The 26,398-nt window shown below is 36.6% G+C and overlaps 1 protein-coding gene across 2 annotated transcripts in view; it reads right to left on the bottom strand.

The window, feature by feature from the left end:
* LOC138697306 (cytochrome b5-related protein-like) overlaps positions 1–26,398 on the bottom strand; it is a 121,116-nt gene that overhangs the window by 85,324 nt on the left and 9,394 nt on the right. The window contains exons 1-3 of one of the 2 annotated variants that reach the window (XM_069822773.1): positions 12,930–13,058; positions 6,352–6,562; positions 2,182–2,304 (exon numbers count right to left, since the gene is read on the bottom strand). In XM_069822773.1, coding sequence (XP_069678874.1) covers positions 2,182–2,304; positions 6,352–6,561 — 333 coding nt within the window. In that variant the 5' untranslated portion in view covers position 6,562; positions 12,930–13,058. Of the gene's footprint in view, positions 1–2,181; positions 2,305–6,351; positions 6,563–12,929; positions 13,059–26,398 lie in introns of those variants that run through there. The other variant, XM_069822772.1, reaches the window with a different exon arrangement.

The raw sequence follows: 26,398 nt of genomic DNA, 5'->3' as shown, positions 1-26,398 counted from the left end.
CCCGGTTTCCCTCACCCGTTTCTGCTGGCCTCTCTGTAAGGGCTAGTGGCTGGGCTGTTAAGACACTCTCTTGAAAATATTTGCTGGAATTGGAAGTCTACGTAGGCCCTAATGTTATACAACTATTTAAAATAATTAAAAAAGAAAAGGACCCCGTTAAGTAAGTAACTGTCACATGATTTCCACCCTTTCGATGACCCTGCGACATAACCGTTTCAGACGGACAGTACACTTAACTCAAAACTCTTTGCCAAACATCTTAGGCCCGTTACACACTTGAAGAGATCTCGCTAGCGAGAAATGTGTTGCGAGAAAATTCAAAGATTAATAACACGGATTCAGATGAACGCCCACACACTGTAAGAGATTCTCATTCGAGGCGAAAACCTCGAGCGAGTTTCTCGATGAAATTGGTAACTCAGCGAATTTTTTTGACACGTTTATCAAAGATGTTTGACAGTTATAGTCTTTTTCCGGAAGTGGAATAAATATTTTAGCTAATGAATTCTATTCGGTTCGGTTCGACGCGCCACTTTCTGCTATCTTCCATTTAAATATATTGTGAAGAGAAATTCTGTTCGATTCTATTCTGTTAAGTGAGAGTGGGCTTATAAGATGAATGCGTGAATGAATGAAGCAATACCCAAGACCTCTGACATATTTTACCATGTATATCATTATTAAATGCAGATTTTCATAAACACAAATACACTAGAAATTATTACCAGCTTAAAGTACCCGGTGTTGCCCGGTTTTTTTTTTACATCAATTTTAAGTAAACTGCTTGTTAGATTTATCGGAAACTTCGGTAATGCAACTATAGAAAACCAAGTCAAAAGCCAATATTACCCGTACAATTTATGTAATCCAACTGCACTTATTCAACACTGTTATTTCTAAAGTTTTCCTTATAAAAGCGTCAATAAACATGAAATTTGAAAACACTCAACACACTTCTCGGATCATACATGCCAGTTTAGCGTTGACTCAATGATCCACAATGACCTAGGGTTGTGCTGACATACGTTTCATGTAATTTCATGTTCATGTGTGCTCTCACTTGATCTTCAAAGTCAACTGACGATACATATTATGTAATTCCCTTGTTCCCAAAATGAAACCTATGTCATGATGAGCTATAATTTTCTTATTTATCGGTGGTGTTGGTGGTGATAATAACAATAGTTTAGTAATATAGTAGTGGTTATAGTAATTATTTCTTGAAATCGAAATTGGATTCTCCCGCTTTGAAGATTGAAATCTACAATTAAACCACAGCAAAAAAGTAAAATGTTTGGTGAAACTAACGAACTGCAAATACACTTTATTTTAAATGAGACTCCCCACAAAATTAAGATTCATGCGAGTCGAAATAGTATATATTATTGGTCTTTGGTTTGTTAGTCAAAAACAACTAAGACCGAAAATAAAGAAATGAGGCACATGAACTCCCATTTCTAATGCTAACCAGTGCTTTTTTCTGACGGAACGCGTTTGAATACGCGCCTTTTTGTTATGTTTTTCATCGCGGAATCGATAAATGTTCGAATTTCGCACTGCCAATATAATGTGAGGCTTCTCCCTGCTCAACTTAATTGTCTCTGAACTGAGATCATCCCTGCTAGCTAACAACATGAGAGAACTTGTTTCTTATTAGAATTGTTGGGCCTCTTTTGATCAATTTCAATCCTGAGAAGTACTGGTATGTTAAATCTTTGTTGCTAAAAGGCCGCCATGCTGTAACAGACGTCACAATGAAAGAGCGTAAAAGGAAAGAATAAATACTGAAGAAATTGCTATACTGCGGAGAATCTTCTAGTACTTTGGGCACAGGTATATAGTTTAGTAGCCTAAATATTCGTACCTTTGTTGCAAGGCAATTTATATTTTGTTAACCCAAATTGAGTCAGTTTATACCAACATGAATTTGATTTTTATTTCTTCTGAAAAGTGCGTTAAGATATGAAAATAAGTAAGGGTTAATTATATTTTAACATGATTTTTTTCTGAACTCCGCTTAGGCCTTGAATTCCCGGTGCACTGGGAAGTAATCATCTCCCCGTCCACTCCAAAAAAATTTTCAACATCCCCCTGTCCACTCCAAAAAATTGTCAAAGTTCCACCACCTTTTTCTCTAGAAAACACCACTGAATGCTACATAGAACAGTTTTGCTATCTTACCTCGCGGAATGTGTAAGGAGAGTTTCTCTCTGTAGTAGCAGGCCTGACATAGAAGTGAGCCAGCATGTGAGATGCCGCAGTCGTAACATGGTGAGATTCAAATGCTTCCGTGACGTCTGTTCCCTGGGAATAACAAGAAAATAATTAATTTATTTAGTGACTTTTTCAAAATTAGGAGCTTACTAGGAGAGTTTTCACTGGAGAAAATATTTGGAAATAATCCCTTGAAGCAAAAAAATATAATTAGCTTACTGAAAATATTAAAACAAAAATTAATGATCATCCTATAATGATATTCTTTATTCGGAGAAGAATTTTAAGTTCTTGGTAAACCTAATTATAAATTATTTTGTATAAAACAAGACATACTCTTTTACTGCCAGCCTACAGCTATTAATATAATGAGACCAATAACATAGAGCGTTCGCCGGAAAACAGGTTTCGCTCAGGTAAATGCCGCCGGCCGTTTATTGTTACAGATCGAACGTATCTGTCGAGGAAATAGTGTGTACATTTCTCCAGAATCGAACGTAGAAATGTTTTTCTGCTGCGTAATATGGACAGATGACATAGACTGAAGAGACGTCAAGGTTAGATCATTGGTATACAGCTGAATTCCATTCAGTGGAGTTCAGTTTAGTTCGTGGAATTGCAATACATATTAAAAGAGCAAAGCTTAATTTTTTTTACATACTGTATATTACGAAGAAATCGTATAAAATGTTTCGTGATTATATTGCTATGGAAATATCCTGGCGTTCAGCAACCATATAATTCAACAATCCAGAATTTAGTGAAAAATATCAGAGAAGCCAGCTCATTTTAATAAAGAAGAAAGCGCATAAATCGCGTGCTAACTGAAAAAAATTCAATGACATAAGCTATATGTCACAGCAGTCTCCCAAGAAATAGTTTAAAAAAAGTTAGCTCAACAGGCAGATGTATCCAAGACATCAGCTTGAAAAGCGACGAAATTTTTAAAACTAAAGCTTTGTAAGACAGCAATCGTTTACAAATTGAATGAAAAGGACCAGTGCCTATGATGCAATTCTATCGATGAGACGAAATCTAGCACTTCCCTGAAAATCTTTTCAAAAGATGTGAAATGTGCACTGGAGAGGATAGTCGACATTCCTGCACTTAATATAAGATGAGCCAATAAATTACATCTATTCTTTTGCCGAAAACTGACGCAATGAACCACCACTAAAGGGCTGTTACTTGCTCATGACTCTTTTCGAATGGCATCGTACTGGCGAAACCTGTTTCTAGACGCACATCCGTTATCTATTTCCAGTACCGATGCAATATAAAAGCATGCCGTTTTAAAGGCTGGATCTACCTTCGTCTTCAAATTATAAGGGGAGAAATAGGAGTTTTATTCATTAAATATATCAGTTATCAGATCCACAAATGAGAACGAAATGCGGAAGAATATACTTTCTTCGTTTCATCCATCTTTTCTCGAATTTTGTACTCAACTTACTGGTGGTTGCTGTCTCAGTCCATTGAATGATATCTTGAGAATTATTTCTTTTGTTATTAAATCCTGACGTTTGAGATGAGCAGGGCATGTAGTACGTATGGGTGAATCCAGAAATGCATATAGAGTGTTAGTTGAGAGGCCTGAGAGAAAAAGACCTTTGGGGAGGCCATGACGTAGATTTTATTTTTATTTCTTGTATCAACTACGAGGTTATTTAGCGTCGATGAGATTGGTGATAGCGAGATGTTATTTGGCGAGATGAGACCGAGAATTCGCCATGGATTACCTGGAATTCACCTTAAGGTTGGGGAAAACCTCGGAAAAAACCCAACGAGGTAATCAGCCCAAGCGGGGATCGAACCCGCGCCCGAGCGCAACTTCAGACCGGCAGGCAAGCGCCTTAACCGACTGAGCCACGCCGGTGGCTCATGACGTAGATGAGAGGATAATATTAAAATGGATTAGAGGGAGGTGGGATATGATGGTAGTGACTGGATTAATCTTGTTCAGAATAGGGACCGATGGCGGGCTTATGTGAGGGCGCCAATGAACCTCACCGTTCCTTAAAAGCCATAAGTAAGTAAGTATTGCTTATTTACTGTATCGTATGAAAGAGTCTGCGTACAAATAGAAAGCATTGTGATACCGCAAAAGAAAGAGATTTTCAATGGAATAAACAATTTCAGCATCCCTCACACTGAAAAAATTGGTTTAGAGCAAACCGTCTCTCCGACCATTTGTCTGTCCATGTACAGCGATTTCTCCTGATATAGCTAATATGTTATTGTTTAAATTCAGTATTTACAAATCAATTTATCAGGGACGATTCTGATTTGAAATTTGAAAAATGCAACCTACACTCTATACCAGATGTCTTTGGAGCAGACCATAACAAGGGTCTCGATGCATCTCATGTTATCGATGCGCTCCCATTGGTTGGCGAGTCATTACTTAGCTGAGAGCGTTGTAGACACTAGCGCGTGCATAACCTGGTTACGAGACTGTATTCAGAGACGCGTCCACTACTACAGTTCTATTGCGTCTAGCATCTGTGCGGTATGTGAGCAGACGTCAGCAGTACAACTAGTGACTGATGCAAGTAGGTATGTTCAAAGACACATTACTTTAATTTTCACTTTTCGTTATATGAACATAGTCGGTCACTTAATTCATACACAGACATTTAGTATCGTGTGAACCGCGCTCTCTTACATTTCGTTCCGTTGTTTATTTCTGCTCCAAAGACATCTGGTATAGAGCGTAGTTCGAGAATGGGTAGACGATTTTCTTCGTAGAAACTGCTAGATGAGATGTGAAGTTAGTAATAATAACCAATAAATTATTTTTAAGATAAACTATTGTATACAGAATTTTACAGAGTGTTTCAGGAGGAAAGAGTCTTAGGTTGAGGGGTGATAGTATTTGATTCTACAAGAAAAACAAAAAAAAAAAAACATGTTTTATTGTCAATGGTTTCCGAGAAACAGTCATCTGAAAATAACAGGCATGAGTCTCTTTTCCTTCCTATGCAAAATTGCGGAATCACTGCCGTTTGCTGTATGACATGCTGTACCACATACATCCACCTCGAACGTCATGTTCCCGCCTGAAAAGAAAGAACCTGGGGACTGCGGTGTCTCTTATGCAGATCTATGAATGGTTTACAATTCACCACCACTGCCATCTAGTAACATTTACACAAAACGTGAGGAATACCCACAACGGGGAACGATTGATTCGATATAACATAAACAAAAGCTTTTTATTATTATTATTATTTTTACTAATGGCAGGTACTTAATTGCTCGTCATTCATCCATCTAAAGCCAGTTGTGTAGACCAATTTACCGACACAGTCGTTTTCCAGGGTGCGCTGTAGGAGGCTAGACTACACTACACCCTCGATGAGCTGAGATGATGATGGAGATTTGTTTGGATGCCACAGGGGAACCAGAGCTCCCAGAGAAAATGCCTATGTTACCTGGGCCAATAGCTTTCTCAACATGTCATAAATCGGGGGTACGCCGAGAATCGAACCCGGGCCCACAACACTATAAGTTGAGCACTCTAGTCACTAGACCACCGTGGCGGCTACATAAAGGAAAGTGGTTCTTATTTTTCGAGACGGAGATGTTAATAAAACGGAAACTATGGAGAATGTTGGTGGAGTGACGAGGAAAAACTGGAGGATCCCGAGAAAACTCTCACAACCTTGACTTTGTCCACTAAAAATGCAATTCCGCCTTCGTCGAGATTTAAATTCGGTTCTTTTGTCGCTCTCAGTCAGCAATCTGCCAGCAGAGCTACCAACGTGACTAAATTGGTGAGTAGCTTCCTCTCGTTAATTATTAACAAAATCTAACTTGATATGTTTCTCTATTATCGACACACATTTTGTTTGCAACCGTACTTTAAACGTGTCACTGTGTATTGATGTAGTATACAGAAATAATGTTACTGCGCGTTCAATGTAACATGACCGCTGAGCGTTGATGTCGCCACTGTCGTATACAAGACATCGTTGGCGATTACGGAGAGCAGGGAATTGAGAGGATCACGTACTCTGCTAGTTCGTGGAATCAACACTGGTCAATTTACAACAGACGGGTAATAAATACGAGTACTTTCATTTTGACAAAACAATGAATGCTGATGAGTCTGACCCACTATACAACAACTCTTACCTTTGTGAGACGCAGCCATTCCGACCCACCAGGATGGTTCTCCACGAACGAAGAGAGGTCATAGAGGCTGTCATGAACACGCCAAAGCCCCTCAGCGCCGTCGTCTCGCTGTTTGTCCTGCAAAAATAATTCCGCAGATTTTGGCGGGGATTCTCGAAGAGCAGGATTCCACCATAACGAAAACTCTTCTACTTCATCCTGAGGTGGCATTCTGCAATAAAATATTACGGAGATGATAATGCTCTCCTTTCGGTGTCCGAGTCCTGTAATAATATTTTCAATCTCCTCTCTGAGAATAATGTACCTATCCTGAAATCCTGTGAGCTAAATGCAATAGAGGGCCAACTAACCAACTGCTGACCTCATGACCACATGTCTCAGCAGAAGAGAACGATCATCTAATCAGTGCAGGTAATGTGTGGTTAGCACGATGATCTCCCCAGCCGTTTTACCTGGTTCGTGGAAACGGACTTCCGTGTCTACATAGTTCCCCAAATTTATCACGACGCTATGTGGGCACCGGTTCCATACACTGACCGAAATTTCATGAGAAAATTTCTTCTCCTGTGAAGACTAGAACCAGTGCTCCTTCCGTAACGCGAGTCCAAGGCATGACGCTCAGGGGTAAGGAGCTGGTCTCCTGATGGACGACTGCGTTTGGGCATAGGTTTGAATCTCGTTTGGGTTGATTGTCTGGTTGGGTTTTTCCGAGATTTTCCCAATTCTAAGGCGGATTTCAGATAAACGAATCTACTATTATTCGTCCCGGAAAAATTGTACCGCGACAATTCGTCCCAAACTATTTGTCACAACGAGTTTTGGTACCACTACAAGATTTGTACCGTGATAAATCGTTCCAAAGTATTTGTTCCAACATGTTTTAGTCTCACGTTTGTGCCAAATAAGTCATAAATATTGCCAGTTTACTGTCGGCATTGAAAGAGAGGAGCCACCGTCTGCCGTCCTTATCAATTTGGAAACGGTCTGGTATGACTTCCAAATCATCCAGATATTTAGAATCGGGAGGTAAATTTTCCTTACGAAGCTTTTGCACAAACGATTTACGTGTTTTTTTTAAGTTTTAAGTACGTCTCACGTGATACCGCACTGAAATGACGATTCACTATTGAAAACGTTGCTTCGTTGGATGACCACGCTCACTCTTTCATCTCTGCTAAAACTTCGATTGCTCTGCACTTTTCCCAATCAGGAGCATGCGTATGATCACTTTCTTTTAGAACTTGATGTGATCCTACTTCTAAATAAACTCTAGCAGAACATTCTCCTCTTCTTTCACATCTCCATCCTGTTTTCTCCCTCCTTCCCTATTCTTGGTGTACAAATATCCTTTCCAAATTAATTTGGTTTTGCCTTTCTGAAATATGGTGAGATTGGTCGTTCCATGTTGTTTAATCAGTTTGTACAACGAATTTTGATCTTGTTTTAAATTTTCGCCTGTTGTTAAGCAACTGCTAAGGATTATTGCTAGACAATTGCTTAATTATTAAAATTTCTTAATTATTAAAATTTCGCAATGGGACAATTTCGTGGTACGTCGTAGATTCGGGACGAAATATTTTTGGAACAATTTATCGTGGGACGAATTATTATTCTTGGGACGAATTGTCGCGGCACGTGTTTCCCGGTACGATTTGTTGGGCTTCCCAGGTAAACCAAGGAGAATATTCTGTTTGATCTCTCCATTTGGCTATCAGTAATTTCACAAACGCTAAATGATCTCGAAGTTGATATTAGTGTCCTGCAATGTTCGAACATGAGAGAGGCAATCAAGGCATTACAAACTTCATCTTACTCCATATGAAAAACTAACAGCAAGATCTGTGCTAAGCTCTTTAAGCGGATAAAATATTAAGAGGTGGGAGTGGAGGACAGCGAATATTTTTATAATAAGATGAAACAAACATAACAGGCCTCTTTTTGCAGAGCGAACATCGGCGAATATCGAACTTCGCCATACTCGACAAACTTGAACTGAACATAGCGCCTGTAATGCACGACACTAATTGATATAACATTGTCAAATAATAAATAAAAAAAAAAACAAAATGATTTCAGAGATTTACACTGTCTTGATTACTGCATTTAAATACATAATTTTATTATTTGTCATACATATTCTGGAAATGAACGCCAACTACTCTGCAGTGGGAACTACTTTTCAACATGTCTTGGTTTTTAATGTTATAATACTCACAAGTTACAATAAAGCAGGTTTTCCATTCTTTCTTCCCTGATATCATTTATGTCTTAAATAAAACCAAAATCTTTGTGTGAATGACATACAATTCTGAAAAATATGAAAGCATGAAGACCTATCTCCATGTCCCAAAGCGCTTTCATAGTGTATAAAGGGGATACCTGTACCTTTTTTCACAGAATTACTTCCATGTGGTCAGTCATAAAACCAGCGAAAGTCCTAATGGGTCATATACTGCACCTGAACTGTAGAAGTCTTTATCCTAATTAATTCAAGACCATTTCTGTTATTCGTTAGAGTGAGTTATATTGAAATGACCAGTAACATAGAGTGTCAGGTGTATAGTCCAATGTTGCTCCGGACGCACTCGAAAAAGTTTCATCACATTTTAGGATTTCACTTTAGTATTGAACAAAATGTAGGCCTACTACACTCAATAAAAGTTGAATATATACGCTACAAAAACGTAGAGGCATCTTCGCTACAATATTACCTGATTTTCTCGAACAGTGTCATGTGCACAAGTAACATCAATTTCTCTAGAATTATAAAAACATGATGTGGGAGTTGAAGGTGCATAAACTCTATTTCCTGGTTTCTGAAATCCCCATCGTCAATAACTTTACATTTCAACGTGAATGTAGGAAGATTAGCTGTCAGGTTTGCGCCTGAAGTTACGATCGCCCCTTGCTCAGTATTCTTTTCAGTTCGCCAACTTCATCTCAACATCTTAAGTCGATAGCCAGAAGATTACAGAGGATTCGTGGTGACAGCGCGGTATTTCCTCATTATTTCAACATCTCCCCGTTGAGTCAACACTATTCTCTCACTAACTCAAAATACGATCAGTTCCAGTTTAAAAATATTTTAATGAAGAATTACTATCTCCGAGTATTTTCTGTTTGCTATGTGAATCCTTATTCTAGTCATCATAACACGTAACAACCTACTGGGATCACAACATGTTACAAAATGCACTAAGCTTCATAGCCACAAGAGTAACAAATGTAAGGATTAATTATTATTAAGTAGGTGAGATTTGATTAATCAAAAATATTAAGTGACCACGAAGTGAAGAGAAACGAATAGAAGCATTTGAAATGTGGATAGCCACCGGCGTGGCTCAGTCGGTTAAGGCGCTTGCCTGCTTGTCTGAAGTTGCGCTCGGGCGCGGATTTGATCCCCCCTTGGGCTGATTACCTGGTTTGGTTTTTTCCAAGGTTTTCCCCAACCGTAAAATGAATGCCCGGTAATCTATGGCGAATCCTCGGTCTCATCTCGCCAAATACCATTTCGCTATCACGAATTCATCGACGCTAAAGCCCACACCTGTGGAGTAACGGTTAGCGCGTCTGGCTGCGAAACCAGGTGGCCCGGGTTCGATTCCCGGTCGGGGAAAGTTACCTGGTTGAGGTTTTTCCGGGGTTTTCCCTCAACCCAATATGAGCAAATGCTGGGTAACTTTCGGTGTTGGACCCCGGACTCATTTCACCGGCATTATCACCTTCATCTCATTCAGACGCTAAATAACCTTAGATGTTGATAAAGCATCGTAAAATAACCTACTAACATAAAAAAAATCGACGCTAAATAACCTAGTAGTTGATACAGCGTCATTAAATAACTAAAAAAAGTGGATATGGAGAAGAATGGAGCGTGTGAAGTGGATAGACGGAATAAGAAATGAAGCTGTGTTGGAAAGAGTAGGTGAAGAAAGAATGATGATGAAGCTGATCAGAAAGAGAAAAAGGAATTGGTTGGGTCACTGGCTGAGATGAAGCTGCCTACTGAAGGATGAACTGAAAGTAATGGTGAACGGGAGAAGTCTTCGTGGCAGAAGAAGATATCAGATGATAGACGATATTAAGCTATGTGGATCATATGCGGAGACTAAGAGGAAGGCAGAAAATATAAAATATTGGAGAATGCTGGGTTTGCAGTGAAAGACCTGCGTACGTATTAGGTGACAAACTTCTGCACTTCAATTGATGGTATTCCACAGTTCACCATTATAATTTTCCACTTCCTTTCCTTCTTCAATGTCGTCCCAATTCATGACGTTGATAAACACGAATATGTTGATGATGGTGATGATGATGTAGGTGGTGGTGTTGTCGATGAAGGAAAAGAAAAGGGAAAATAATGATTATAATAAAGATTACGAAGAAATCGTACAGAAAGAGTCTTACTATATTTCTAAGGAAGTATCCTGGCGTTCAACAGTCACCTCTGTACGATTTCTTCGTAATATGCATATAATTTAAGATCCGCTGTTGTAATGTGTAAGTACTGCACTGCCACGAACTAAATTGCAATAAATTAAAGTCAGCTGTACATTTAGGTGGTGCAGGACTTTTAACTAACTCTGTATAATGTACATAATGTATGTGTATAAACTTAAAAATTGGAAAATTAAATATGCATAAAGAGAAACAACTTACTAAAAATATTTTGAGAATTCAGTTCTGTGAAGAGCTTTAAAAACGTCTATTTCTCAGAAGTAACATTTTTGACTTAATGTGTTTTGTTGTAAGTCGACAAGTTATTCGAGTTTAATGTTAATGCATTTAGAGTGTGTTTCTGGGCTAATCTAACATCGATATATAACCAAACATATATGTCTAGAATTGAATTCTTACAATGAAACGTCAGACAAGCTAGATTTTTTTTCCTGATTATAAATACAGTACCTCCTAAAATAGCGCATTTCTTAACCACAATCCGTGAATATCTACACACGACAGTTCATTCTTTTAATGATTTCATTGCTTCTAGCTGCACTGAGTTGAAAGTTCTATCTTGTGATTCAAGGATCCATGTTATTTTAAGGGGACGCGTAACTGAGTTTTCGTCAGTTTTGGTTATTTTTTTAATATGGTTCCAAAAAATTGACGGTTTATTGAGAAATTCTGTAGTGAAGATTTCATCGCAAAATCGTTATTGTAAGTTATAAATTCAGTTTGTCCCATATAACTGATTACTATAACCAGAATGCATATTATAAACTTTAAGGGCCATATTCATAGACATTCTTAGCGCGGGCTTCCAGTGCATGATCAGCGAACTAACGTTTTTCATATTCATAAACCAGTGTTACCGATATGATAATGATATGAATCCTGAACAAGTAATTTAATCAGTCGATAGCCGGGGCTAGTTTAGCACGCTCGTAGCGCGGGCTAGCGAAATGTCTATGCATAGCACTCGCATAGTGATTTTACCGCAAATCAGAATGTTTACATTTTAACTCACTAAAAATAACATATTCGTATCTCCTGAATTGCTACACCTAGAGTAATGAAATCTCGCACGCATATTTACAACAGACCCATGCATGAAATCCTGTGTTCATGTACATATATTATGATTATTATTAAGAAAGCTTTTTATTTTTATGTTGAGCATTGAAAGTTAAAAACCAAAAACAAACCAACAAAAAAAACGAACAAACAAACAAAATCAAGTATTCAAAATATTTTGTTTTTAAGTATATTGACCAGCAAAATCCAATGCGCAATTTCATTGCAGGCTTTATTTTAAACGTTTATCAATTATCTACACGTGGATCCCAGAAAAATGTTTACTAAAAATATAAATTATTTTTAAATTACATTTATTTGTGCGCACAATTTTTCAACATAAACATTTGAGAAAAATTTTGCTCATGTATTTTAGCAATATCTAATTGATGCGAAATTAAAAAAAAATGAAAATTATATACATTAAAAACTTCAGTAGCGTCTCACTTTATGAAACGTCATTCTTGTACTAGCATTATCACTCCAGCCATGCAATCACTCATTCTTGCTAAGAGTCAGAAAATGTATTGCTGCTCGAGTACATTTCGAAGCACTTATACAGTAATTATTAATCCTTAAGTTTGAACATGACCTCACTAATTTTGTCTGTATAAGTTATTGTTTAATTTTGTTAACGACAGAGTACAAATACACAGGTCCTTCAATTTCGAACTATTAAACTTGAAATAGCCTACTATGCTGTATGCGTGTGCATACATATTCTTGACAAATTAAACGTAATATGCTGTCAATGGGAGGCAAAAATGAGATAATTTAATATTTATCATATTGGTTTATCGTGTATTAACAATGAATTACAAGAATTTAAGTTGGAGACTCAATGTTCTCCACGACGCTCCTTCTGGAAGGGAGGCGAGATGATTGTCTTCTTCCAAGATCCGAATCCGAGTCACTTTATTACTGAATCATGGCCCTATTCTAAACCCGCCTTCCGAAACGTTGTATGTTCTACAGAGTGATGAATTGAAACAGTGTTACCCAGGTAATGGTTGCATTAAACATTACTGTTATTCAAAGCATCTTACTTTGATCAAGCTTACCTGAATACGTGTGTTTCCTGTCAGAGATTTCTTCTCAATAATTCCTACGTGAGCTCTGTGTATTCAGAAGGTCATGTGTACACCTGGATGTTTGATATTTGAAGAAAAACTCTCCTGAAGAGATTAAAAGGTGAGAGATATGAGAAAGAGTATTCAATTTTAAGAGCGATTGTTTGCTGAGATCCTGTTGACGACAAATACAGCATTCCAGCCGCAATCTGTAGGCAAACAAACTTCTTCCTTTCCACAGTTCCTTCGTTGCCGATAAAATAATAATAATCTATTCAAAATTTGAGTTTTTAAAATTGGTAAATACAAGGTTCCCTTTATTCACCAACATTTCTTCTTTCTGTTATCGAACAAAGGCATAGTTTTGGTAATCTAGCTGATTCCATTAGTTAAACACGTTCCAGTCATTTGATTTTATATTCTGATTTTTGACTTCAGGGTTTTAATGTAAATCTGTTGTCTTATATTATTACTAGGGCCGTGACATCGGTATATTTGTATTAGTCTGAGGTGAACATAAGACGCCGGTCAGAATGTAGTCGGTGTTTCAAGTACAGGCAGCGGAAGCTAATTTGACACACACCTAAAAGCAAGCACGTTCCGTGTTTTGTATACGATTATTGCGTGTTATAAAATCAAGACAATACAATTATTGTATAATAAGGATTAAAATCGGAAAGGTCTAAAATCCTGGTGAGGTTCAGAATAGTTGTAGGAAATCATACTTAAGTTGTCACAAAGTGGTAAAGCATAAGTCAGAAAAGATGTTTTTCTTTATTTTTAGAGTTTTGCATTACAGTTTTAGAATGTCGAAAATGTAGGCTATATGGCGTACAATTTTGCTTACCCTATATTTAACTGTTTTTTTTTTTTTTGGTAACTCTATAGCATCTATTAATGCTTCATGGTTGTGCTGGCAGATGGAGTTACTTGTCAACAATGTGACGCTGAAACGTGTGTTCAGGTTACTGCCCAGCGACAGTCCTGATATATTTTATGTTTTTGATAATTGGCTAATTAATATTAACCCGGCACACTCACAATCACACTCACATTCATACAATTTTCCAGACTCTAGATACCCAGGGAATTTTTCTTCTTCAAGAAAAAAAAATATTTAACTGTTACACTAATTTATTTACGGTATCACATCTATTCTGTACCTTACTTTTCTTGCATGTTATTCGCTTAGTTTCGGTTGCTGCTGCAATGAACAATAAGTAACATTCATTTTCAAAGTTTCAAATGAAAATGACAGCCGAGAGTCGGATAGTATAACCTTGTATGCGGAAAAACTGCGTTCTACATTGGCTGAAATCAAGGGCGCATATGTAAAATATTTCACATCATCAATTTCATTTCTACATCAAGTTTATAACTTGTCATCTAATAAAACTTTTGCAATTTTGCATAATGAATTGAAACTACGGTTTTTTTTTATAACTGTGTGATGTAGAGTTCCTCAAGGTTAATGAAGGTTGAGAGTGACTCGTAGAAAACAAAATGTCTAACAGAATCAACCCAAAGTTCTGAGACGTCCATTTAAAGTTGATAGTGGCCTATACAAAATAATATTACCAGGTGGATGAAATTATGATGACAAATGAGATGCCCATACAACCAGAAAAAAAGTAAGAATTTCAACATACAAATACTAGTACATACAGCATATAGTTATTACAACACAATGAGAGAGAAACGAATGAAAAGGATGTGTGAAAAAGTTAATATACAGAATGAATCAAAAGTCTGGAACCATATAAATTCTTCCATATGCTTGATTTTCGATTACTATAGGTGTTACCAGTATTTGTAAGACCAAATGCTCTACCAGTGATACATTCGATTCTAGCCCTCAGCTATCTCAAAAGCCGCCATTTTGGATGGAACTTTGAAATTTTAAATGGAAAGGGGGTCATGTAAGGTACTCAAAATCATGTGAAATTTTCTGAAAAAAAAAAAACAATGGTGCAATCTGTTTTGAGATATCTCTAATCGTTTTCAAGTTATTTAAAGATAACTGTCAAAATGACACAAACATTAGTTACTGCATCTATAGATATTTTGTAACACGGTACAGCACTAAGGAAGTCAAATTTAGAATTTTATCGCCCTATATTGCGCACAAGGTTAAGATAAGGGAAAAGCCATGCTGCGCAAACGTAACATTTTTATTCCTGCGGCCACTGTCAACTTTGCACACTTGTGGAATTTTTATACTTTCGTTCGCTGCAATAAGGAAAAGCAAATTCCCCTTCATAGGGCTACTTTCTAAAATGTGTCCTATTGGGACTGAAAGAACGCATTTTCAGATTTCTATGTTTAGGACTAACAAAATACGACAATAATGCCTGTATATTCATCTTGCGTAGACGGCTTAAAAACTTCGTGCGACAATAACTTATCCTCTCTGTTAACATTGACAACATAGCGATGTTTATACTGTTATAATCACTGACAATGCCACACCCAGTACGGTTGCTTTAGTGACTAGACGATTGGATCGATGGACCTATGAGTATGAATAATTATTAGATACCTCTATAATACCTAGAGAAGAATCGAGACTATAGAACCAGGTATGGTGAATATTAATGCATAATCCAGTAAGCTCTTACAACTTTCAATAAATAAAATGTACGAGGGTGGATCGGAAAGTAACGCACAATAATAATTATTAAAAAAAGTTTAATAGGTAAACAAAAATAAAAAAATACACAAATGAACTCCCATCTTTCAGCTACTTTTCTACATAGATACCAAGTTTCTCAACACATTTCTCCCATCGTGGTACCAGTTTCAGTATACCCTGTTCATAGAAGTCCGTTCGATTGGATTATAGCCATCTGCGGACAGTTGATTGCACTTCTGCATCGGTCGCAAAGCGATGGCCGGCCAGGAATTTCTTCGTGGGACCAAACAGATGGAAGTCCGCCGGTGCGAGGTCTGGACTGTATGGTGGATACTGGAGCACCTTCCAACCAAATGTGTTGATTTTCTCACGAACAAAAACCGCAACATGGTGGCGAGCATTGTCATGAAGAAGTTTGACATCGTCAGCATTAATTTTACGGCGTTTGTCACGAAGGGCACGACGCAACTTTACCAATTTGAATTAGGCTGCAGCATTCACAGTGGTCTCGTGTTTAGCAAAGTCCACCAACAAAACATCATGCATATCCCAGAACACTGTCACAAGCACTTTCTTAGCAGATTGCGTCACTTTGAATTTTTTCTTTACTGGGGAAGCAGTTTGTTTCCGCTCCATAGAGGCCTGCTTTGTTTCGAGCGTGTAATGGTACGGCCAGGACTTATCACCAGGACAATTCATTTCAGAAAGTCATGTCCTTCTACAGCGTAACTCCTTAAGTGGTCCAAGCATATCCTGGCCCTTCTGGTCCTCTGTCACGTTCTTAGGCATTAACTTTATGAAATTCCAATGTGCCATGCACGATATCGTACACCGCACCGTATGAAATGTTGAACCGCTGAGATAGGGTTCGCAGTTGAATCCGCCGGTCGTTCAAAATTGCCGCCTCAATGACTGACATTCCGCTGGGTTAAAATCTGTGTTGGCAGCTCTAGTCAGAGAAATGTGGTGGTTAGAGGAACCTTTCTTAAACATCTGGAACCAACAATGAAACGGATTTCTGTCTTTACTGCGAGTTTAACAACTTTTAGCTGATTGCCAAGTGACGTGAATATTATATTCTGCATGAATTAAGTACAGATAATTGAATTTGAAATATATAAAATGATGAAATGTTATGAGAAATTCGTTTATATGTGTTCTTAAGTTTAGTGGAGTGGTGTCGTTTTAAAATGTGTAATAGTATATTATGGTAATTATCCATTTAAATAGAATTTGCAACTTCAGGTGATAACGCCGTCTTGCTGCGAGAATAAACTTTGATTTAGTATTTAATAATAGCGGTTAGTTTAATCCTCTCTAACTTAAGGATCATCGACCAGACTTGGGTACCACGAAACCTGCGACTGAGTAGCGCAAATAGAACTGGACTCTGTTCACTATGTGAAGATGGTTGTGCATCACTCAATGACAGTGATCTTGATTTCTTTTTTAAGTTTCTTGATTTATTTTTTTTAAGTTATGTGGTAATAAGTATTAATACTTTTTTCTTGTCCCTAATCATTTATAGTTGTTTAATTCTATAACATAATCTTACATTTGTCACTTTTGTTTATAAACATGTTTCTTTGTTCTAAAATAATAAGTGGCGTTATTACTTTCGCTGCAGGTAATAGCGCCAGTATCGTTCCCGGATAGTTTTCCCAAACCATTTTTCCCAAACTGATAGTCCCAGTTATGCATTATCCCAATAACCATTTCTCCCAAAACATTTGCACCAAGATCAGTTTTCCCAATCTAATATTCCCACTCTTAAATTATCCCAATGGTCATTTCTGCCACTCCATTTTTTCCAAGTAGGCCTACATATTGTAGTGAGTATCCATGGCAATAATATTTAGGTGTAGTGTAATACAAAATTCCAGTATAATTATGATACAGATTGTAATTTCATCTGCAGGAGGAGAGAAATTACTACTTAATGGAAACACATACTATAGAATATACACAAAAAATGACAAAGATTACGGGTATAGCTCTGGAAGATAGAAATGCAGAGCTATTGCAATTACACAAGAGGTTGGAGAACAAATTACCATACTGAGAGGAAAGTATTCACTCTCTTGTTCCAAACCAAGAAAAGATCAATGCATAATTTGTGGCTCAACAAATGAAAAGAATTGCAACTAAATACCCAGAAAAACCTCCTGCACAAATTCTTCGCACAGAACTTTCATGAGTTGAATGGGGAATTTTAAACCAGCTCCCAGATCGAGAAAATTTCAAGAAATCTTTATGCCGTGTTAGGAGAAGGGAACTGCCTACAGAACCAACTTATTTAGAAGATTTAGAGGAAACCCCATACTGTAATGAGATGACATTAGCTGGTGAGTTTCGAAAGGAACAGGCAGACACCGAAGCATCCATTGCTCAACTGTCACTGGGTCAGTCTGTTAATACAAACGATGAAAGAGTAATGGAACGGAGAAAAATTCTCTCCGGCGCCGGAATTTGAACCCGGGTTTTCAGCTCTACGTGCTGATGCTTTATCCACTAAGCCACACCGGGTTCCACCCCGGCGTCGGACAGAATCGTCTCAGATTAAGTTCCAACTCTTGGGTTCCCTCTGCACTACGTCATAGATGTCTATGAACGTAGGACTGAAATCGACACATGTGCTGAGGTGCACTCGTTATGAGTGACTAGTTGGCCGGAATCCGACGGAATTAGCGCCGTCTTAAATCACGAAGTGATTTACGCATATCATATATATTATTTTAATGTACCGAAGTACATCATCCCGGCGCCGGAGAGAATTTTTCTCCGTTCCATTACTCTTTCATCGTATGATAACGCAGAATATCTTCATGGAAATATCATATGTACTTCGGTACATTAAAATAATATATATGTTAAGACAAAGCCTAAGCAAAAGTGGGTTCGTATGAACGAAAGAATAAGAAATATTATGCTTGATTGCAATCAGTACAAAGAAGATAACAGAATTCTGAATTGTCTAAGATCTATTGGCCACAACCTCTATTTGTAACTGATTATTTTGCATTTCTAAGTAAACAATTTTGGAAAATTATGTGTTGTTAGAATTTTTTGGGAATGCGAATGCAAATGATTTTTGGAAAAAGTGGCTAATTTAAGAATTGGGAACTTTAGTCTTAGGAAATTGCAGTTTGGGAAAAATATCTTTGGGAGAAAGACATTGGGAAAAATTGTCATTGGAAATTACAGATTGGGGAAAATGTACGGGAACCGCCAGTATGCGTCATACTTTTATTTACTTGTATTGTTGTAAAACCTTGCCACAATTACAACTTCTGAAACATAGAAGAGGCCTTCATAGAAGAGGCTACAAATGATCAATATCTAAAAAATCAATATTATTGTCCGTATTTCTGATCAGTTGTAAGTCATTTTTTGAATTGATGGCGTTGATACTTTCACTTATCCTACAAAAATACAAATTATGTACTCGATAATGAATTATATTATGCAGTAATATAATATATGAGTTGCGTAGAACCAAACTGCACTTTATCAAAAAATCTGATTTGTCAGAAAAGACAAAAAAAAAATAGTGCAGTTAGACACTAAACGGTGATTTTACTACTAAAGTTAAGGTAGATAATTTCCAGTTTGACTCCAAACCAGCAGTTTATCACAACCCCTGCAAAATTCTACACTGAAACATATCTTAATCCAATATTTCATAATTTGGAGATGATATAATTACATATCATATTTGTTTAAACTCTTGACGCTGTGGTTTTACTTCTCATAGGTATTTTATAGTTATTTAATGCTACCAAATATAGTAAAAACTCGTTAATCAGGACCCCGATAAGCCGGACTTCACTTAATCCGGACAGGCAAAAAACGATGACTTTGAAAAAATCAAATACCCTTGTTTAATGACTTACATGTATACATTAGGCTATACGTTAGAACTATGGAATTACAATATTACACCTATAATATTAAAAATGAAGAAAATCATCATAATTTATGGGTACCTATCACGTATGTACATTGTATGTAGGCCTACTCTAGAGTGTATTTAGGCCTATACCCTTTAAATACACCATAATAAACGTATTTTGTTGCTATAAATGGAGTCTTAATGCACTTTCTAATGTTCTTATAAGTTATTTTAGTTAATCCAGACTTTCGTTAAACCGGTCAACTTATTCCCCCAATTAGTCCGGATTAACGAGGCTTTAGACTATTGTAATTACAGATTTTAATAATTTGCGATCAATAAAGATTTAGGCCTATGTTTTTATGCAAAATGGACATAATTTTATTAGATGATAAAGAATAATTTATTATTTCATCGTCCCAGTTATTAGCAGGTATATTATTTATGTGATTAAATTTAAGTATTAATACATATAATATATTAAAATAATATATGATATAATGGAACAGGCCTAAAGACTTAAACCATGATGTATTTGATGATGATGATGATGATGATGATGATGATGATGATGATATATTCATTAATATGAAGGTCGTGATTATTGATTCCAGCTAATCAGACCATCCAATGTATCAACTCTCATTATAAAGGGACTCGAGAGATCGTTATATCTGGTGACTATGTGATCGTAATGTTCAAAATGGTCGTGTGCGCTATGTGACAATTTGAAAGGGTATTATCTTAAAATTTTGCGCAATGTACCCCTCCAAATCTATTGTCCTCGGTCGGGTTTTAACCCCGTGAACCTTGGATCCAATGACTAGCATGGTAACTATCAGATCACCGAGGACGAACCATAGAATGAACTGACTGAAAGACGTTCACACAAAATTTAAGTCTTTGCATCTTAGTCGTTATCTATACTGCTTAAAATGTTGACACAAAATCATTTTTTCCTTTCAGACATCTCGCAGCTCTTTTTAATTCACCATCGGAAGTGCTCCACACAATTTGGGAACACAGGACTCGCAGTTAATACCGACTTATTATATAACTGTACAGAATGATAAATCTGTTCCCTTGTATACTTTAGGTCTACGCGCTTATCGGCTTTAACAACATTTACTCTGGAGGAGATACCAAACCTTGAAGTGTTCAAATCTGTTTCTGATGCCATGAATTATCTCTGTGTGAACGGTACTTTTTTTTTAGATTGCAGTGTACACATAAGCATGGGAGCATGCATTTAATTTACTTTAATGATAGAAACTCTTGGTAGCATCTGCGTATGTCAAAAGAGAGTGGATGTCATTGACAAAATTTTAATCAAATTAAAACCCCTGTATCAGGTAGGCAAACAGCGACAAATGTTTACAGTACAAATAACTGCTCTAGAACCGTGGAGGTTACGTATCGGGGAATTACTACCACTCTTCGCGGATACGAGATGGAAAATTCAAAATAAAAAACAATAAAAAACTGTACTATTATTCGGATATTAATATGCGTTACCAATGGCATCCCTTCTTTTTTTACATAAATACGTCTACCTGCGACTTATAATGCAGATTTCTGTTTTAACGACGGGAGTCAGTTAGTGGGGTTTAAAAAGGGCGCGTCAGCTACTATGGCTATTTGCGCCCTTTTAACGACGCGACAACTACGTGAAAGTGACTTGTTCGTAGCGCAATAGCTCAGCAACGTAGGCTATAAACTAGAAGAGTAAAATCTAGATAGCTGCGTAAAATGAACAAAAAATAACTATACCAACAAGATGAGCAAATACGTGTAGGGTATTGTTAATTCAACCAAATAATATGGACCTAACCCATGAAGATAGAGATGATATTAATGTTCATATCTAAGTTATTTTATTGTAAATATCATACAGTGACATTTATTTATTTACTTATACATTTACCTATTTATTTGTTTATTTATTTATTTATTTATTTATTCATTTACCTATTTATTTATTTATTTATTTATTTATTTATTTATTTATTCATTTACCTATTTATTTATTTATTCATTCATTTATTTATTTATTTATTTATTTATTCTGGCATAATTAAAGCCATAGGGTCTTCTCTTGCACTCTACCATGCCACAAAGTACACAAGCAGTGAAATACATTATTACAAGTCGGCCTGCTTGGCAGAGTTTGTATAGCGCTGGCCTTCTATGCCCGAGGTTGCGGATTCGATCCTGGGTCAGGTCGATGGCATTTAAGTGTGCTCATGTCAGCAGATTTACTGGCATGTAAAAGAACTCCTGCGGGACAAAATTCTGGCACACCGGTGATGCTTATATAACCTCGGCAGTTGCGAGCGTCGTTAAATAAAACATAACATTTTAAACATTATTAGGCCTACATGTTTAAAAAATGCATGTGTGAAATTTGACTAGAATGAGTGTGTTTATTAAGCGCTTGCTTCTCCTAAGCGCTAGAAGATGAAACAATAACATATGAGACCAGGCCTGAGCGCTATTAGTTCGATTGAGTAGGCTAATTGCAGACCACCCCTTAACTCTTCACTCCGCCTCCCCAGGCTGAAACAGTTATGTTTTGGTACGATACTATCGGACAGGAAGATCAGTGACGGATTGTATCAGGCTTTTACGAACTTTCGGCTCTTGCTGGTCGCCTAAAATCCATTACTGATGCACAGAACCTTACTCTGCATGTAAGCATAGAGTAAGTATAGAAAAAGCGCGTCTGGTCTACTGCGCAGAGTATCAACATTGAAAACGTAAATCACGTGTTAAGAATTTTCTCCTCAAATATTAATTGTCAATATTACAAATATTATTCTTTAGGACAAATTAATAAATTCTTAATATTCTCATAGCTAGCAGTGCATATTTCTGTACAGATTACTGTTCACTTAACTGCGGAAACCCGGCCAAATAAGTCACTCAGCTGAGTGCGCCCCTTGTATAATGGCAGTTGACTTGAACATAAAACGTCAACGTATATGCCCAACTTGGAGTCAGGCCACAAAGGGAAACATTGAAGGAGGAGAGTTCGGTCCGGTGCTGTGGATTGAATTCGGCGTAGCTCAGTGGTCAGAGTGCTTGGTACGTAGAACCAAGGACCCGGGTTCGATCCTCGGCGCCGGAGCGAATTTTTCTCCTCAAATATTCATTGTAAATCACGTAACTTTCGTATGCTGCAGACGATTCTGTAGCGTTTGTGATTCAGTAATGAAATGTATTCAAAATAAGATAAGTTATTATGTACCAATGCACAGTGATGGCGAACTACTGCTGTTGCTATGGATGCAAAGAAAAATACCTGAAAGGAGGAAACATATCGTTCCATTCTTAAGTATCGCACACACGTAACTTCACTTCTAAAATAAATTTCATATTGAAGATTTAGTTTCTAATTCTCGCATAAACTAAATGATTTATCGTCGTCATCATCATCATCATTTATCCTTCATTTTTATAGTTTTTTTAGAAATTTATTCCAGGATCTCTTTTTCTCTTCCGTGATACCATTCTAAAACATTGCTGATTTTTTATTCCAGTTCTGAAGGTTTTTATGAGTTTTCTGCAGTTAATCTTTCTTGATCCCTACTTTTCTTCAGTTATTGTAATTTCTAAGTTCAAAATGGAAATTACTGAGCATAAAACTCTTCCATTTGTAAATCAAAGACAAAAATATAACATTTAAACCAACAAAACTGGAGTTTCATTCCCTAAACTGAGTGATGTAGGCCTCTTCTATAGGTCTATATAGGCTATTCCTGATACAGTGCATTTTTTTATTGTACGAATGTACTGTATTTTCTTAGTGAATTTTCCTCTTCTCAAGTAATCCAAAATGTTTTTAGTCCTAAAATCGTATTGATGTTACAAGTTACTCAGGAGTGTTCAATATTAGCCATTTTTCTCATATATTAATGTTATGGTTAAGGTTGCTTTCCAGTTGAGACAAAAATGGACTAGTAAATCCAACATTTTGTTTACGATTTTTCAAGATGTCGATAAATGCTCTTCTTTGATTATGCTCCCGACAAAATTATCAGTAGGTACCGACTTAAATAACGTGACATACACTCTCAAATTTTACAGTTTGTAAAAGTCCATACCAATATAAAAATGAATGTAAAGAGCACTTCAAATTTTAGAAAATCATTTATTGTTTATAAAAAAATAAAATTCTTAAACTAAATAACAGAATAGCATATAAGTAGGTTACAACTAAAATATTACATAATTGTGCAGAAGTCTCGTCGCGTTACAATAATGACTAAGTAGGGTAATGAAAAATATTTTTTCATTTATCAAGGTATTAAGAATAGGTCTATGAAGTAGTTATAAGACCACCATCAGCTAGTTTCATTATAGTGTATATAATTCGCATAGAATCAAACTCCACTTTCTCCAAATTATGAAATGGGTTTAAGACATGTTTCAGTGCGGAATTTTCCAGGGAATGTGATAAACTGCTCGTTTGGAGTCAAACTGCACTAGTTTTTTCGTCTTTCCTGAAAACGGTTTCACGACTCTCGCGAATCAGAGGAGCGCAGCATTGCACAATAAAGGATTATAGCTGTCAAAGGAGACATTGGCGGTCGGACGTTATTTATTTAATTCTGAAATTCTGTAGCTTGCTAAGTATAAACAGAATGAATTTCTAAGTACAACCGAAAAAAAAAACGTAATTTTAGGTCAAATCGTTCCCTCTTTACACTGACGTTCAAAGATATCTGACCCTACTAATCGATAGTGATCTATAATTTGATGGTGCAAGTATGGATTCTGTAGTTATTACTTCTATGAATAGATGGCGAAGATAATAGTCACTGTTGCCAATATTAGCTAAATATAGGCTACCCGTGTTAGAGAATTCAATTTTTCATCTCATGATACTGATTGTAAAACAACACTGAGTTTGACTAGAAACCGCTGATATTATCTATTAGAAGAATAATTTATGCTTAATCTACATAATCATTTTCCCTGACACTTTTTAGCGGCGTCCAATAATGGTGCCACCTATTGAGAACTAGCGGAACTCTTTCAAAGTTTGTCCATTTTTTATGTTTGGTTCTGACTTATCCCGTGGTTGGAAAGTTCACTTACACGATCATAAAATCGTAGGTCGGATACTTTTGAACGTCAGTATACAATTATTACAAAGATACGCGCTATAGCGCAAAGTTGGAACTTAACGTATTCTGGAAGAAGAGCGCTATTGCTTAGAACGCCTGCATCACTCAAGATACATAGTTATAAGGAAACAGAAAACAAACACACACTCGGCACACTCTTATAATTCTCTCTTCGCTTTTATATGTTTCACAAAAAGCAGATCATTTCTCGTTCGTGTGAAGGAATATTTCTGTTCACCATGCTGTTGAGTAAAGCAAGTATTAGCGATAAATGAGAGACAGAAGGTTATGTTTTACGATTACTTCCACGCATTACAATTGATGTTTAGACTTTACCAGTTTTTTAATATCCCAGCAATCTTTTTCTTTTAACATACAAAATATCGAGTCTTGAGTCTTTCTCCAAGCGAAAACGCTTTCCCAGTAACTCGGAAACCTATAAAGATTTTGAAAAGAGTCAACTTATAAAATAAATTTCCATTCTTTCTCAATATAGCTCTCTCATCGACCCGCCCCTCCCATCTAAAGTGAAAAATAAAAAAGTCGCCGCTTAGCCTACCAACTTTTGAAAGTGTAAAATTTCTATTTTGAACAGATCACTTCGAAGTTACTTTTTTTTTTTTCTCTTTCCGAAAAGATTTTGTATTCAACTTTTTCTATATACTTTCCTTAGACATTCATCTATCAATAATAAAAATTACAGCGCGATTTATTATTGACTGTCATAGGAGCAACGACATGATAAATGTTAACAAAGCCGGAAAATGAATGTCTCCTCCCTCTCGCTCCTGTATCGCCGTCTTTCTCTCGCACAAGGCAGCGACATTACAACGCCGCAGCGATCTTTTATTGGTTCTCGTCATATGGAGGAGATTTGGCGCTGAGAATAGTGTCATAACCTGATCCAGAAATTATTCTACAAACTTTATTTTGGAGGACTTATAGTCTTTGGAGGTGTGTTTTTGCTGCAGACCTCCCTGGCAGGTGCTGCATAAAGCATTACTGAAAGAATGATACATTTGTACAATTGAACTTTCTTTTGAAGTTTCAGAATCCGAGAGAAAAGCAAGGGATACAAGTGATATATTCTCTGTAACTTTATCTTTCGTAGGGTCTATTTATTATATCTGATGTGACATACCATGTTAACACTTCTATCACATTTCATTCCTAGATAGTGTTTGTTGCATATAGTATATCTTTGTTCATTTGTAATGGAGATGGCATTAGGGATCTTCTTTTTGTGAAAACTTGACTTTCATTCATTTATTTTAACCCTCCACTTTGTACACTATTGAGTTAATTTTTGCAATGACTTCGGACTATTCCTGTTTTGAATACTGTGGTATGTCTACTTGCTGACGGAAACAATTACGTTTTCATAGAGTACCGGTACCTATTCAAATCGACTTCCTTTTCTCTCTTTATCCAAGTCCAGATGTGACCAATCAGTCATTCTTCTTTCTCTATGGATGCGAATTCCAATTCTCCTTATACTCGTATATTTTATTGTAAATTGATTACATGTTCGATTTATTGAAAAAAAAAAGGTATTTCTTATTAAAATGTGTACATCCTATAGGTCTATTGTTATAAACTTCATTTCTGCAGCTTGGGTCACGATCGTTTTTTAATTTATCCTGTTTTTGATCCATATATGAAATGGAGGTCAAAATTTTATAAGTACAACATAAATTTCGTCCCTGTTCTTGTTTGCATGAAGCTTATGTACCAAATAGTAAATGAAAACTTAAAAATCCTTAATTGATTCATATTCTCGTACCTCCTTTACATAGAACATATAAAT

Source organism: Periplaneta americana, chromosome 1 (assembly GCF_040183065.1).
Source record: "Periplaneta americana isolate PAMFEO1 chromosome 1, P.americana_PAMFEO1_priV1, whole genome shotgun sequence".
Taxonomy (NCBI): domain Eukaryota; kingdom Metazoa; phylum Arthropoda; class Insecta; order Blattodea; family Blattidae; genus Periplaneta; species Periplaneta americana.
Note: the sequence above shows the minus strand (reverse complement) of the source record. Positions and strands in the feature narration are given on the sequence as shown.